General features: G+C 35.7%; 1 protein-coding gene across 2 annotated transcripts in view; it reads left to right on the forward strand.

Annotated features, from left to right (window-relative positions):
* SMC5 (structural maintenance of chromosomes 5) overlaps window positions 1-17,527 on the forward strand; it is a 97,844-nt gene that overhangs the window by 47,134 nt on the left and 33,183 nt on the right. For both annotated transcript variants that reach the window (XM_080820328.1, XM_080820329.1), the window contains exons 9-15: window positions 5,930-6,185; window positions 7,917-8,071; window positions 11,438-11,551; window positions 13,697-13,791; window positions 14,422-14,554; window positions 16,671-16,844; window positions 16,941-17,110. In XM_080820328.1, the coding sequence (XP_080676454.1) occupies window positions 5,930-6,185; window positions 7,917-8,071; window positions 11,438-11,551; window positions 13,697-13,791; window positions 14,422-14,554; window positions 16,671-16,844; window positions 16,941-17,110 (1,097 nt within the window). The remainder of the gene's footprint in view (window positions 1-5,929; window positions 6,186-7,916; window positions 8,072-11,437; window positions 11,552-13,696; window positions 13,792-14,421; window positions 14,555-16,670; window positions 16,845-16,940; window positions 17,111-17,527) is intronic.

The following is a 17,527-nucleotide window of genomic DNA, read 5'->3' on the forward strand; positions in this document are numbered from 1 at the left end:
GAAATTTGTATTTTTTGTTGTATGTGACTATTGAAGTCTCTGCTGAGTTAGTGTACTGGTCAGATATTTCCTTAAATGACTGCAACCAGGATGTCTCCCTGTCTTTGTTGAGGATCTCCTCGTGCATGTTAGGTCACACCTTCAACACACAGCAGGGTAGTGTTTTTACTGTGTACCAAGATTCAGTAAGTGCTCTCTGAATTGTTGCAAGGTTTGGTTAATATCCAGTGCTAGTTTACAGCTCTGTTTTGGGTTTCGCTTCCAATTTGCGCATAGCCTCAAGGTAAAACATTCGTGTACGCAGAACCTTTGTGAGAGCTTAGGGTCTTTTCCAGTCTTGAGCATGTGCACAGTCCTACACATACACACTGTCTGCTCATACATGTAGCCTTCTAGATTCCCCAGGAGTTTCTCAAGTTTCACACAGGTGTCTCATTCTCCAGCTTTTTAAGGTTTTTTTGGAAAGTTTATTGTTTACCACAACTGTTATTCCTCATGAAATAGCTGTGGTATTAAACACTTGCCACTGATTGTTTTTAGCAAATGCCTTCAGGGTAAAGGCTGCAAACTGTGGAGTCGTGCTGAATAAAGATAGACCTTGTAGTAAGCTTTTCCAGAAGTGCAGATAGATCAGATAATGGTAGTTTTCTAAGAATGAGAACTTGAAACCTTTTTAACCTTTTTCTGGCCTCTCCAGTGGTTGTTATGTTGCTGATTTCACTGTAGTTGGGGGCCATTGATTTTTAAGGCTGCCATGGAACTGGAGAAGGGAATGGGGCTTGTTCAGAATCCCACAAGACTTGCTGTTTTTACCAAGATTCAGGCATTTTTCTGGAATAAACAGTCTCCAGGTAATTATAAGCCTTTGATTAAATTCCAGAGTTCCAAAAAAGTTAATTTTGACAATTTTTGTCAGTGTTTTCATTGCTTTTATGGAGGAGAGGATTTTCATAGTTTGATTTTGCCATTCCTGATGACATCCAAATCTTTTCTATATCTACAGAAAAATGTTGCTGGGATTGTAATAGGAATTGCATTAAACGTGTATATCAATTTGGGGAGAATTGAAATCTTTACTGGGTTGAGTCTTCCAATCTTTGAACACGGTATGTCTTCGTTTATTTAGATATTTGATTTCTTCAGTGAGCGTTTTGTAGTTTTCAGCATACATGTCCTTTGTGTTTTGTAAGATTACACCTAAGTATTTCTTTTCCTTTCCTCTCTCCTTTTCAGAAATAGAGACCTTGGGATTTTCTGCATAGGCAAGCATGTCATGTACAAGTAGGGATGACTTTATTTTTTCTTTTCTGATTTGTATTCCTTTAATTTCTTGCCTTACTGCACTGGCTAGAACTTCTAGCACTGTGTTGAATAAGAATGGCAGAAGTGGACATTCTTATCTTGTACTTGATCTTGGGAGGAAAGCAACTAGTTTTTTTCACCATTAAGTATATTGTTAGCTGTAGGTTTCATATAGATTTTTTTTAATCAAGTTTGGGAAGTTCCACTCTTCCCATGTTTCTGAGAGTATTTATATTGATTGAGTGTTGGATTTTGTTAAGTGCTTTTTGTTTTGCATCTATCGATACGACAGTGTCCATGTTCATCTTTAGCTTATTAATATGATGCATTACCTTAATTTTTTTTTTAACCATCAAATAACCTTACATTCCTGGAAATCCTTCTTGGCTGTGGCATATAAATATTCTTTTATATACTTTTGAATTCTGTTGACTAATAGTCTGTGTTTGTGAGGGATATTGTTCTATAGTTTTGTTTTTATACTGTCTCTCCTTTTGTTGTCAGAATACCATCTAGCTTTATAAAATGGGAAGTGTTCCCTCCTCTTCAGTTTTGTATTTGGAAGAGATTGTGTAGAACTGGTGTTAATTCTTCTTTAAACATTCGGAATAATTCTCAAATATTTGATACTATCTGGGTTTTTGAGATTTCTTTTTGGGGGAGTTTTGAAATTATGAATTTTAATAGAGAGCTATTCAAATAATCTATTTCATATTTAATGAGTTGTGGTAGCTAATATTTTTTGAGGAGTTGGTACATTGTGTCTAAATTGTCCAATTGTGTACATAAAGTTTCTTACTGTCCTTCTAATGTTTGTAGTGATACAGTGATACCCCTGCTTCATTCTTGATATTGTTAATTTCTGTCTTCTTTTTGGGATGGGGGGCAGCCTTTCTAGAGGTTTGTTAATTTTATTGCTTTTTTTCAAAGAACCAGCTGTTGGTTTCATAGATTGTCTCTGTTTTTCCCCTTTTTAATTTTATTGATATCTGTTTGTATTTTTATTATTTCCTTTTTTCTGCTCAATGTGGGTTTATTTGGCACTTCTTCTGGGTTCTTGATCTGAGAGTTTTCCTCTTATATATGTACCTAATGCTATAAACTTTCTTCTCATTCCTGCTTTAGCTGTGTCCACCAATTTTGATATGTTGTATTTTAACTTTTGTTTGCTTTAATGTATTTTTTCCCTTGCGACCACAGTTTGTTTATCTTCTCACCTATTGATGGACATTAAGGTTATTTCTGGCATGGGGCTATTACCAGTAAACTGGCATGAGTGTTCTTGTACAAGTTTTTGTATAAATATGTGCTTTCGTTTTTGATAATTTCCTAGGAGTAGAATATCATAGTAGGATATCAAAAATATCATAATAGAATATAATATTTTGAAGGAATTGACAAGCTGTTTTCCAAAATGATTGTTAATAATTTATTGTGGTTGTAATTGATACAAGTTGACTTTTGATGGCTTGGAACTTTTTTTAAAATGGTCCTTCACCATAAGTAATTAGAGAAACACTGCTTGGAGTAGTCTTAGACTTAGGTAGCTACAAGGACTCTCCTTATATTGTACAAGATAAAATGAATTGAGTACAGATAGAGTTAGGGTGATGGATTGTAAAACAGAAATAGTACTCTGATCATAGCACTGATTTTAATTATGCTGTTCATGAAGTATGAGACAAAGTTATCAGCTGAGTGAGTAGAGGGCCTACAGCAATAAAGAACTGAGGAAGGGAGGAGGCCAAGCTGTGAACTCCTATTAGAATAAGCATACACATTTATTAGAGAAATATAATAGGTTTGTCTGGTAGTTTTGAGTTCCTGTTTAAGTTTTGTGGCCATGAATTCAAAGTGAGATGAGTTTTTGGAGAGTTTCTTCAATCAGTTCAGCTGCTTGGATACAGATACATAGAAGGCATATAGTTAGGTTTAATAGAGACTGTGCTTTTTTCCCTAGCTGGTGTGACATAGGAATGGTAGAGGGTCAAGAGTCTTTGCAGGGGAGTGGTTCTTGTGCTGGGTTGTAGAACTTCAGTAGGTTAAAGAGAAGAAATGAAGGGGATAATGGATTGTGAAAAGATGGTCGGGTCACTGGATTGCAGGACCCTGTGGAGTCAAAGAATAGTTTGGATACTACAGTAAGTAAAATGGAAGTAAAGGGGACTGAAAGAATAGGATTGTAGAAATGGTTTTCAGGTGTACGACTTGTGGTGCTTTACATGATCTGAAGTAAAACCATAGGTAGCTGATGAGGGGTTTAGGAAAAGATGGTTAAAGGTGAAGAAATCCAGGAACACAGAGGCCAAAGAGTTAGACTGTGGGACTTCAGTGTACGGAGAGGAAAATAATTGGCATGCTAAATCATCAATGAATGGAGTGAGGAAGGGTATTGAGGGTGAGCTAGTTAACACAGCAACAGAGATGATGGGTGGTAAAGCCTGATACCACAGTCTTCAAGGGAAATAAAGTGGGGCTTAGTTAATGGAGGATATAGTACGGTAGGGATTAATGAGGATTAACACCCTCCCCACCTCTGAAGGATTGTGGCAGGAGGTCACCTTAGAGAGGATTCTAGGGAGAATGTCTTTCAGGAATAGCCAAGTGTCAGAACAAGAGAGAACATTCATGGAAGTTGAAGATAATTGGTGATATAGGAATTTGGACCTGTGGTGTCTGGTGTAAAACCTGAGTATGATGGGATTAGTCATGGAAGTTTTCTGGATGAGAACTGCACATAAATTAGAGTTCGGGAAACTTATCTGGAAGAATGGGGTCCCCTGGGCTGCTTCCCAGTTTCTTAAGTCAGGTAGTCATACAGATTTCTTCAGTGGCCCCAGTGATTTTTGGTAGGTTGATGGGTCTCTGTTTTGCTGGGAGTACAAAGGCTTTGTTTGCTACATTTCTTGTTCCTTTTTCATGGAGCTGGACTTCTTCACATGTTCGGTGATTTTTGTTTTTTTTAAGATTTTTTTTTATTTATTTGGCAGAGGACAAGCACAAGTAGGGGGAGTAGCAGGCAGAAGGAGAGGGAGCAGCAGGCTCCTTGCTGAGAGGGGAGCAATCCTGGGATCATGACTTGCGCTGAAGGCCAGATGCTTAACGACTGAGCTACCCAGGCGCCTCGTGTCTGGTGATTCTTAATTCTGTCCCTATTTATTCCCATTGCCTTGGACCTCATGGGTTCCCTGGCTGGACACTATGGCTTCTTGTCTCCTTCTTTCTTTTAGGTCCATTGAACATTGTTAACTTTCAATCACAGATATGTATTTTAACTTTCACTGTTTCTGCCTTCTGCATGTTTGGTATAGGAAAGGGGATTTTGGATGTTTCAGTTCATTTTCTTGACACTGTCAAAGTTAAAGTTTCAGAAAGGAAAAATTGGTACCAACCCAAATGTCCAACAGTAGGGAACGGGCTGAAATGTGTTATAGCCATGTAACAGGACATTACACAGGTAACGAAATTTTGTTTTGCCAAGGACATGGGAGAAATGAGAAACTGCTCTCAATACATTTTTAGTGATACCATAAAACATATATGTTCCATGAAAAGATATAAGTAGGTATTAAAATGTAAAGGTTTAAGGATATTAAGATTATAGATGATTATTTGTTAAAAGTTAGTTTTCTTTCCATATTTCCATATAATGAATTTGATCCTACTTTGGTAACGGGGCGGGAGAAAGGGAGTAAATAGGACTTGGAATGAAGGCAGGCTAACGGGTTATGTGATGTGTTATTATGAAATTGTACTTTTTACACAACTAGGATTCTATACATGTATATTTTTGTGTATGCATGTGTGTCTTAAAGTCTTAACTTTTAGGTGGACTTTGTAAGGTTTTGATAAAAATCTGCTGGCATCTTATATGATCTGGGTTGTTTTTTTTTTAACAATTTACCTCGAATATGTCAACGAATCTAAACATACAGTTGGAGGATTAATCTCAAAATATTAATTTCAAGTATTAGTAAATAATTTTGTTGAAAGAAAATAGTTTCAGGGGCACCTGGGTGGCTCAGTCCGTTAAGCGTCTGCTTTCGGATCGGGTCATGATCCCAGGGTTCTGGGATCCATCCCCGGGTCAGGCTCCCTGCTCAGCAGGGAGTCTGCTTCTCCCTCTCTCTCTCCCTCTGCTTACTTGCTCTCACTCGCTCACTCTCTCAAATAAATAAAATCCTAAAAAAAAAAAGTTTGTCTAAAATTAAGAGTGACATAACCTTTGTTATCATTTCTGTTATTACTGCTTTATTCAAAGTTTGTCATATACATATAAATGCTATTTTAATTGTTTTCTGGTGTGTGATATGAATTTATTTTCTGTCAGTATTTAGAAATCTGCGAATTGGCTTTACAAATATTTTGTTTATTGAGCAAATATTTAATAAGTGCTAACGATATGCTAAGCACTGCTCTCAGTACTTAGGATGTTATTAGTGAACAAATAAAGATAACAGGTGGTCTGGTAGGAGTAACACTCTGAATTACCGCAGAGTACCTTTTAGTTAGGATAACACCCACATTATTAGGTTGTTTGCATTTTAAATACTATATTACTATAAAAGCCTTATAAAGCAAGAGAGAAAAACACAGTCTCCTGTACCATCCTTCTTTGTTTTATCAGATTGAGGAACTGCAGCAGGCATTAACGGTAAAACAGAATGAAGAACACGACCGCCAGAGGAGGATAAGTAACACTCGGAAGATGATAGAGGATTTGCAGAATGAACTGAAGACCGCAGAAAACTGTGAGAATCTTCAGCCCCAAATTGATGCCATTACAAATGATCTGAGACGAGTTCAAGATGAAAAGGCATTATGTGAAGGCGAGGTAATTGATAAGCGAGGAGAGAAGGAGAGCCTAGAGAAGGAGAGAAAGAGTAAGTTTTATGAAACTTAGGGTGAAGAGATGTTTATAAAATGGAGATCTATTTCTGTTGATGGCTTTCTTCTTCCCCTGGTACCATGTCTTTAGCTGCTCAAATCCCCTTGTTGAGAAAGCTCAGCTTGGTCTTTCCAAGTTAATGCCTTAATCACCTATAGGTAGCATATACCGTGCTTTGCGACTGGCTAACCATTGCCTTATGTATGTCAGATTATGACAGTTGATTTTAATTCTGGAAAAATGGTTTCCTTTATTTTCTTCACAGAGTCACTGTTATTTATCAGATCGAATTTAAGCTCTTCACTCTAGTTTTCAGAACCTTCCATTAGCTTTGCCCTTTTGAAATCTGTTTGATTTCATCTTTGCTCTTCTTTCCTATGGACCATGAAAATTGATTTATAACATTATACAGATAGAAGAAGTTTTAAGTTCTAACTACTCAGTGTATACGACTAAGATCAGTAAGAAAGAAAACAACCCCCATTTTGTATGTTTATCAGAGTTTCCTCCACCTCTTTCAGATCATACCCACTCTCAGGTGTATGCATTTTTAAATACCTCAGCAGTTTTTTCCAGTAGACCATTATTTATATTTTTATCATGTTATTTCACCATGGCTTGATTAATCAATTTTAATACTATGTTTTGCTATTTTGTAACTTGAGATACAGATTTTGGCTCATAACAGTTCCTATCCTATTTTAATTCCTCGAGTGGGATTAGTAGTATTAGTTACTAATCATTAACCTTTATGATTGATTATGATACCATTATATCTTACGTCAAACAGTTGTCAATATTGCTTGAATGTACACTTTGTAAGCTGAAATACTAGTACTCATCCTTTTCACTTTCTGCTCCTCTGACATTCTAAGTCCTCGAATTTGTGCTCTGGTTTTTATATTTTCAAGGCTGAAAACATTGAGAACCATATTGAGTTTTATGTGCTCTGTTTATGGGTTAATTCTAAAAGCTAGAAATACTAAGGATTCTTGCAGCAGTGAGACTTGTTCACAGTAGAGTTGGGTAATGCGCTAGGGTGGGATTTCCTTTCACTGATGGCTTTTTTTTTTTTTTTAAGTTTTAATTTACCTTTTAAAAAACCATTTACTTTAATATTTCCTTAAAAAGAAAAAAGAAAGTAGGCAGTCATCTGGGATTTCTTGGGCTTCGTCACAGATCCTTTTCTGTGTTGGGTAAAGCTATTCCTGAATTCTGTGCACTTTTTGTTTGTTTTTCTTATATTACTTAGTATGTTCTTACATTGTTCCCTTATCTTCGGGTAACCTTGTAGGAAGAGATATTTGGGGATTAATTTCAGAGTCTTTGCATCCCTAAAGATGCCTTTATTTCATGATCCTCTTCTCTTGGTTTTGTTGTATATGTGACTCTATGTTGAAAATTTTTCTCTCAGAATTTTGAAGGCCTGTTGTGATCATCTCATGTTAGGAAATGTAGTGTTTTCTTACTTTTTTTTTTTTTTTTTTTTTTTTTTTTTGCTGACTTATTTTTATGACCTCTTTAGTTTTGATAGCCTAAAGAGCATGTTTTATCTCAAGTGTTTGGAAATTTGATAACAATTTATCCATGGTGGTCCTTTCTCACTGTGGTGGGTACTTGCTGAGTGGTATTGCTAACTTTTGGATCTAAGTTATCTTGTATTACTAATGGATTATTTCACTAATTAAAGCTTTCAGAGAACTAATAACTTTACTTTCCTTTTTAGGTGTGGGTGATAATATTGTACGATTTGACAATCTTATGAATCAGAAGGAAGATAAGCTGAGGCAAAGATACCGTGACACATATGATGCTGTTTTATGGCTAAGAAATAACCGGGACAAATTTAAGCAAAGAGTCTGTGAGCCTATAATGCTCACGGTAAGAAATTTTGTTCATTGTGGTAGCATCTGTTGGTTTCATTATTGTATTCATTATAGATTTTTTGTTGTTCTAATACAGATTTTTTGTTGTTTTAAGAATTCCTAGTCTTATTAACACCTTAGTTTCCCATTTTCAGACTTGTGGCTACTGATGTGCTGCTGAATCCATACCTGACTTTTGACCAATAAGTCTTTGAACTTTGTCAGAGTATATAACTGTCAGCTTATTGACCAAGAATCATGTATAAAATTAGTTCAGTCAGCTAGTTCCTTCTGGCAGTTACTGGATTACAGCAGGCCATAGATTAAATGCTGCCTGAAGGGCTAGAAACTGTTGTAAATAACTATGTTGAGAGGGGTACCCAACAGAAGTTGAAGAGGAAGTCACCTACAAATAATCGAGCATTCTTAGGATTCTGAGAATGCAGCCAGCAGTCTTTTGACCACATAAACCTTTGATAGCTAGCTCTTTCTGATGATCATGGGTCATTTAGAATAGGATAAGCTGTGTTTAGTAAATCATTTAATGAAGTGTGGCCATGGAATGGCTAGGAAGATTTCCATCTAAAATATTTTTAAAAGTTTGGCCGTGGAAAGAGAAAATAAAGTAAAAACCACATTCTTTGACAGTGATATAGTTAGGTATAATATGAACTTAAAACTTAACCCAAAATGACTCAAGGATTGTTATTGATGGGTTATAGTTTTTTTTTTTTTTTTACTTTCGGAAAGAGTACACTATAGATCCTTTTAGGATTCATGAAAACTTCTACTTTCTTTAATTCATATTTGTATTATTATTTAAAATCATTTCATGTAGTTGTCTTTTTTTACTAGATTATATTAGCAAAGTTAATATGCATAATACTGTATTCTCTTCTTGCTCAGGTATGTATTATTAGAGTATTTTTGCCAGATCAAGAAGGGAATATCTTTTTTGGATGTAGACATTATTGTTTTGATTAATCTGGTAAGGACTGAAAGAAAATAAAAGAAAGTAGTTTGAGCCTTAATAACTTATAATGCAAGTAATTAACAGATTTTTATTAAAATGTCAACCTCAAAATTATAATTCACAACTTTGGTAAATTTGCCATCCTTTTATCTCCCAATAGTAGTAGCCTGTCACCAACAGGGATTACTAGCTGGCATATATTTATATTTCAAATTATATTTGAAACTTTGAAATAAAAAGGAACAGTCTTGCTTTTTTTATCCTTTCTGGAATACCCTTGTATTCCCCCACCCCAACATATACACTTAATCCTTCAATATCTAGTGGAAATGTCATCAATGTAGACAAGTTAGCAATCCATAAACTTAAAATTTTAGCCATATTACTTGTCAACTGTCCATTTCCTGAGTTATTTCTAACCAGCCCAGTCTAGAATGGGAGAATTGTGCAAAGAAGTACTTATAGTTCTGTTCTTCACAGCAGGGTTTATAATAGCCCAAATGATGATGGGGCAAAGAAGAAAATTTCCAGAGAGATGGACTGGTCATATAAACTAGATCCATTGAAAGGAATACTATGCAGCCATTAAAAAGTCATTCTTGGTGTCTATTAATATAAGAGGACATTTATGATCTATTAATGAATTTATAAAACAGGTTCTAAGGTAGGTTGTATAGAAAGATTTCATGTTAAAAAACTGAACTACGAGTCTGCCAACAACCCCCCTTTGACCTTGGAGTACAGTGTTTCCTCTGCCTACCACTCTGTCTTTATTGGGTTGTGAAACAGTGGCCTTGAACTTTGCCAAATATTTTCTTTACCCGTCTCACAAGAGGAGCTTGCTAAGTAGCTGGTGAAGCTGCAGAACCAACAAATTGGTAAAATCTTCCTTCCGGATGTCAGGACGCCAGACTCAGTGCAGAGCAGTTTGCATTACCCGGGGAAAAAACGGTGTGACTCAATTGCTACTGGAAGGGCATAAACTGGGCAGGGACGGAAATGACCCTATTCATGTGACTTTTTGAGACTATTATCTAAATGAGCAGGTGACGCTCTTCAAAGAGTTGAGTGACCACATCACCAACTTACACAAGGTGGAAGCCCCAGTAAAGGGGAACTCTGGTAAAGGAGTGATAATGAGAGCCCCGTCTTAGGCCGACTTAGCCACAGCTCTTCTTAAAAAGGGGACTTCTGCAGTCACAGTGGGGTTATTTTACCCTCTGTATAAGTCGTAGCTAACACCTACTTCTCTTTCATTTGTACCATTGCTTCTGATGAAGTAATTGCTACCAAAAAAAAAAAAAAATTGGAGCAATAGAGGCTACATTTCTGTAGTGTTTAAGTTCAGGTATTTCTTGTGACTTTCTTGTGTGTCGGTTTTCTTCTGTTTTAGTGCTAGCTGATATTTTGTAGTTTAAAATGGAGAGTAATACTTGCCAATGTGTATATGACAAGCATTGTACTAAAATGTTTTTATTAGCTCTCTTGATCCACATTTGTTCCTGAGATGTAGACTATTGTACTGTGCCCATTTTGGTGATGAACTGACTGAAACTTTCAGAGACTTAAGGGTATATGATTTGAAGCATCATCTGTCTGACTCCAGAGTCTTAGCTCTTCACCAGTAGTATGCTGTGTTTTATATATACGGTACATAAATACCTTCTTTCACAAATCTTTTTTTTTTTTTCAAGAAGGCAGATTTCCATCTGCTGAAGATAATCTATCTGCCCCCTGAAATTCCATAAGAGAGCACGTTTCATATACCTCTGTTACGGATCTTTATTATAGTGTTCTGCTTTTTTGCTTTTTTTAAACTTAGCATCTGCAAAAAGTATATTGATTTTTTGTCTTGACCTTCTTAGTATTTTCCATAGCATTGAACCTCACATGCAGAAGGGCCTGGTTTGTTAATACTTAAAAAATAAATCCTAGTGGTACAAGCCTAGGATTTCTCTTGAAAGCACTATTAAAAGTTGTATTTTAATTCTTTGTGTTTTTATACTGATCAGTTATTGCCATATATAACTTCCTCTTGAAGATTAAGAAGACAAATAGTAAAAGTTTGGGGAAAGATGAAAAATGTTTATACTCTTAGATTACCTTCGGAGCCATTTCACATGTTTTCCAGAGGGTTGACTAGAAAGGAACATAGTTACTTCTTAGATAAAATCAAAATTGATATGCATCAGGTGCTTATTCAAGTCTTATTCTTTGTTTTATGATGTATTAGATGTTTCTGGGTACTAAATTAAGTAGAGGTTTTAAAATGTTGAGTCTTCAGTACCAGATTTTATCCCCCTTAAGTGTTGAATTTAAACTTGTTAAATAACTCAAAATTATGTTCTAGTACTCAGTTTGAATTTCATGAGAATTAACTTATATTACTTATATTTTCTTTTTGTTTAGATCAATATGAAAGATAATAAAAATGCCAAGTACATTGAAAATCATATTTCATCAAATGACTTGAGAGCTTTTGTATTTGAGAGTCAAGAAGATATGGAGGTTTTCCTCAAAGAGGTAAGTGACCAGTGTAATACTTTGACTCACCTGGTGCTTACCTTCTGGTACTTCAGTTTTTAAATTCAAACTAAAACAAAAAATAGCGACTAATTATGCCAGCAGTAACTTTTGTATAAAATCATTTGATTTTGTGAATTTCTTTTTTTATCTCTGTCATTATTGGGGAATGAATTTGTTTTGCAAGAGAAAAAACAGCCCATAATTCCATCTGTAACATGTTTTGAAGTTATTTGGAGTTCGAATAATTCTGTCATACTGTTTTAAGAGCAAAAAATCCATAATGATGGACTTTTGGTCTTCGACATCCTTTTTGAAGATGTACTGGATTGAACTCGGTTTTTCTTTGATGGGGAGCATGGGAATCAATATGTTGTTGCTTTTAAATAAAACCTCTTCAAAAAGAATGAGAATTCTATATCTGGCTACCGAAACACCCTGGGAGTCTAAGCCACTACCAGGCAATGTGGCTTAGTAGTTATAGGCATAGACTCTGTAGATAGGCTGCCAAGATTTGAATTCTGGCTTTGCTACTAAATTGAGCAAGTTTCCTAAATGCTTTATGCCATAATTTCCTCATCTGTAAAATGTAGATATATGATCTACTTCAAAAGATGGCTATGAGGGTTAAATCCTTTAATAAATGAAAAGATGTGTAGAATACTGCTTGTTTGTGGTTATTTTTGTTACGTTATCTATAATATATATGTATATATATTCGATATATATATATATATATTGTTAGCTGTTGTTATTGTCAGTCAGCTTTCTTTCCTTTTGTGTATGTCACCTTTTAAAAGCCCTAAAGATTGGGTTTAGATTTTGTTTCGTTTAAGTCTTTGTCAGCAAGTATAAATGAGGACAGGACCCTGAATCACGTCGGTGGTCCTCTATTTCTGTGGTGCGCTAGTGATTGGAAAGAATCCTTACTTTTTTTGGCTTTGGCTTTTACCATATTGCCCTCCTGGTTTGGGAGTTGGCAGAGAATGTGAATATATGGTAATTGCATAAAAAGTTGCATGTTTAAAATTATAGAATGCACTCCAGAAAGTTAGACAGTTGTGTAGTTTGGTATTATTTAAGCTTAGCCAGGAGTTTTTGTTCTGGTGTGAGAGCTTTCTGAAGAAGTCGCTTCCGTAGATTACGAGTCTGATATGCGGCATGCTATGAAGGGCATTCCGTCGGGTGCATTTGGCTGCTTTCTATCGGAAATGGCCTGCTTAGCCAACACCGAGTGCCTTTTTTGAGTCAAAAACTCGGGCTTCTTTTGTGCTAAGGATTTGAATCCTATGTGGATAATGTGACCTGGGTTCCTGAAATTTTGACCTTTATTTTTGTGTGTGTGCTCTGATAAGTAACCTTCCGTAGCTTCTCCTCAACAGGACTAGAACTTCCTCTTACAGGTGTGACTTTGTATTTTAATGGTGAAATTTATCGTATATAACCACCTCCTACGATCTATCTATTAGATAGATCTAATATCTAATAGATAGATACTCTATCTATTAGAGTACCATTCCCCATACTACTGTGTATAATAAGTATTATGTCTGCTATGCAGTTACCCTAGATGCCTTTTATCAGGGTGATGAAGTTTCCTTCTGTTCCTAGTTTGCCGAGAATTTATCATATTTTTCTGCATCTGTTTTGTACTTCATTGATTTAAGTGAGATTGGTTTTTGGAGCATTCCATCAATCTCACCTTTCTGGAATAAACTCTACTTGGTCATGTGTACTGTTCACATATTGCTGGATTCCATATACTAATATTTTGTAAAGGATTTTTGCATATGTATTCATGAGGGCTTTTGTTCATGTTCTGGTATCAAGATTATGCTAGAATCATAAAGTGATTTGGGAAATGGCCATTGCACTTCCTCTTATTTCCTGGAAGAGTTTTGGTATTACTGCTTCCTCAACTGTTAGAGCATATTTCTTTTACTATTTTCACTGATAAATACTTTCTGTAAAAACACGTAATAATAGGGTCATCATCATACTAAAAAGTTTGCTTGAAAGTACCATTAAGTATCCAGTTTTTGGTCATCCTATCCTATCCTAACACCAGTTGGAATATAACTTTAAAAAAATCATTTTAATTGATAGTGTATGGTAGTTAAAATATTTTCTTTCCCTTATATTCAGATTCGTGACAATAAAAAATTAAGAGTAAATGCTGTTATTGCTCCCAAGAGCTCCTATGCAGACAAAGCACCTTCAAGATCTCTGAATGAGCTAAAGTAAGTCTTGAAACTGTTTTTAGAATTAACCTGTTACTTTGAATATTGAATAACCATTTAGCTCTTAAATATATTATCTTTCACATAAATATGTTATAAGCTGTATTATTCCCTCAGGATCTCTACTTAAGTATTAAATTAGGAAAAATTTAGGAACAGATAAACCGTGGAATACTTACTATATGGTGGTGATGTTTCAGATCAGTGGATTAATATTGGATAGTTGAATGAAAGATACTAAAATAGTTGGTTAGGTATTGGGAAAGTGAAACAAATCATCACTTCATAATGCAGGAGTGCTTTCCAGAAGGACTAAATGGAAAATTTGCAATTATGAAACAGTTATAAGTAAATATCTTAATTCTGAATGTAAGTAAACATTCTAAATATAAAACCAATGGAAGAAACAAAAGAGATTAATAGTTTGTAATGATGACTATATTAAATTTTTCTGACAAGGAAATCAGTCTCAACATTAATCACAATATTAAGTGATTTTAAAATACACAGAAATTTCTGCTGTACCATCATTAATTTATGTTATTGTTTAGTTGCCACTTTTCAACTATCAGATTTCTTTACATGATATTTTTTTAAGAAGAAATATCTAGTAAGTGCTTCTCATTTCAGACAGTATGGATTTTTCTCTTACTTGCGAGAATTATTTGATGCCCCTGATCCCGTCATGAGCTTCCTTTGCTGCCATTATCATATTCATGAAGTTCCTGTAGGAACTGAAAGGACCAGAGAAAGAATTGAACGGGTAAGAAAGTACTGGATCTAGAACTTCATTTTGTTAACACTTCTTAGCATAAAAACATCAAGCAAAAATTTAGAGATATTTAAAGAAGTAGCACATTCTGTTATTTTAAGCCACACAGAAATTCTTTGTATTTTACATTTTTTTTAAAGGATTTTATTTATTTATTTGACAGACAGAGATCACAAGTAGGCAGAGAGAGAGGAGGAAGCAGGCTCCCCATCGAGCAGAGAGCCTGACGCGGGGCTCGATCCCAGGACCCTGGGATCACGAGCCGAAGGCAGAGGCTTTAACCCATTGAGCCACCCAGGCGCCCCTGTATTTTACATTTTTAATACACACAAAACAGTGACTATTGACTAATACTATATGATGCATGTAAGTGATGTGGAGTTACCTAGAGGAAGTGCTTTAGTTGAAGCCTAAAAAGAGACACCTGTCTTGTTTGGCAAATTTGTGTTCAGACATTATATTACTGGCTTAATCATTTAAATTCTTGTATTCCAGATTATTTTTCAGAGAAAGTATATGTTAGAACAGTAGGCTGGGTGTAGAACTGTTTTGGTAAGCCCTTCCTTTCTTAAAGCTGCCCCTGAAGATCATCTCCGGTATGAATGACCTCCCTTCATAGGATCTCCTTTCCTGGCTAGCATAGCACACACTCGTAGTTCCTATATTCTGCTCATGCTGGGAGTTCTCTCCTCCTCATATAAACAGTCTCCAGGACTCACCTTACATTTGTTGCTTCTGTCACAGGCAGAAACAGGAAAGAAATCTCTTCATCTAGAACAGGTTTTTCCATAACATCACTTGGCGTGTTTTTTGCTTATAAGCATCTAGGATCCAGTTAGAGAACCAATTACTAGTTGTTATATTGTATTTATTACAAAATGTGTTTTAAAAGTTTACCACATAGTATACCAGTATCCCTACGGCAACTCATTTGTAATTTAGGGACGCTTGATACTTAACTGACATAAGATAGAAATGAGGGCTCATTACCAGCTGTTTTGGGGGGAAAAAAACAAAAACAAAACCCCACTTAGCTGATTATAATAAGTTACATGTGTCTTTGATTAAAAATTTCATTTTGGGGAATATTTGAGGAAATGAATATTAGGACTTTGCATGTGGGTGTACCTCTCCTGTCATTTAGAAAACAGGACAAGACCATATGTATGTATAAGACCCTTTATGGACTTGTTCTCATTAATTTCTAAGACTCTCCCCTTTAGTTAAATTGTCTCCTGCCAGCCTTTGGTCATGATGTCCTTTTTGTTGGGAGGGCCCTTCCCTCACTGTTTCTGTCAGTTTAAATTTATTAGAACTTAAGCCTAACTTCTTCTTGCCTTCCCTTCATTCCAAATTATTCCGCAACTTGCGGATGCCAGGTTATACCCTGTTAAACTTGAGTGTGCTTAAGTATGCCTTATCTCTTTACTTAGACTCTAAACTTCTGGATAAAAACAAGCCACAAGAGTATTGGTAGTGCAACTTTAGAGATTAGAAAAAACTGTATTATGAAAGCCTGCTCTTCATTAGTATCCAGAAATATATAAAATAATGTTATGTTTTCAGAATGTGCTTTAGTTCTTGGAACTTCTTGTTTAAGTTCTTGAGAGAGAAGCTCTCTGAAAAATGCAAAAAAAAAAAATTGAGATCCTTAAAGTGTTTCTAGGAATTAAATATGATTATGTGTCTGTGAACAATATAACTGAGGGAAGGTGAGAATCTGTGACTTAGGTGAGCTACCACAGTTGTGTGTCCTGGGCAGCTGGTTCCTGGTATCTCTTCTGTAGACCCAACAAAACTCCAAAAGAACACTTATTTGGGAGAGATTATGTAGTCAAGTAAAAGAATAGCCGCCTTTGCCACTGTTGTTTGGGTTTTCTCCCTTCTCTCTTCTTTAGTGTTTTCCAAAATGATAACCCGAAGTGTATCAGCCACTTTTTTAAGGATGTAACTGGAGAAGTTAAAAAAAAAAAAAAATTGAAAGTACATCTGTTTTGATCTTCTAAAATTCACTTGATCTGTATTTTCCAATGCTTCAGTCCTTTTAAAAATATTTTCATTAAATGTACACTAACATTTGTTTGACATTGTTTGATGTCTGTGCCAGGTAATACAAGAAACCCGGTTAAAACAAATGTATACAGCAGAAGAAAAGTATGTGGTGAAAACTTCCTTTTATTCAAATAAAGTCATTTCCAGTAACACATCCCTGAAAGTAGCCCAGTTTCTCACAGTCACTGTGGATCTTGAGCAAAGACGACACTTAGAAGAACAGCTAAAGGTTGGTTATTTTGAGTATGAAAAGAGAATATTAACTGGGTTTGTCATACTTTAACTAGAATTGTTTTTAAAATACCAATTTTGAATATTTTTGTAGGAAATTAATAGAAAATTGCAAGCAGTGGAAGCAGGGTTGATTGCCCTATGTGAGAGAAACAGACATCTAGAACACAAAGACAATGAGCTTAGACAAAAGAAGAAGGAGCTTCTTGAAAGGAAAACCAAGAAAAGACAACTGGAACAAAAAATTAGTTCCAAACTGGGAAGGTAGGATTCCGCCTATTTGGGCAGCAGGGTCTCTGGTGGGGGCTGGCAGGGCGCTCTGAGGGTATTGTTATTAGTTACACAGCCCTACCTTGTTCTGTTGTGCTGTGCAGGTACTGCCTAACACATTGAAGGTTTGTGCGGCCCTGTGTCAAGCAGATCTGTTGGCACCATTTTTCCAGTAGCATTTGCTCACTTTGTGCCTCTTTATCACATTTGGTGATTCTGACAATATGTGTGTAGTGATCAGGACTCTGAAAGCGCAGGTAATGGTTAGCATTTTTTAGCAGTGAAGTATTTTTTAGACATAACACGGTGGCACACTTAATGGACTACAGTATACTGTAAACACAACTTTTATATGCACTGGGAAACCACAGAGTTCTTTGGACTCCCTTTACCGTGGTCTGGAACCAAAGC

This window comes from Martes martes (genome assembly GCF_963455335.1).
Source record: "Martes martes genome assembly, chromosome: 12".
Taxonomy (NCBI): domain Eukaryota; kingdom Metazoa; phylum Chordata; class Mammalia; order Carnivora; family Mustelidae; genus Martes; species Martes martes.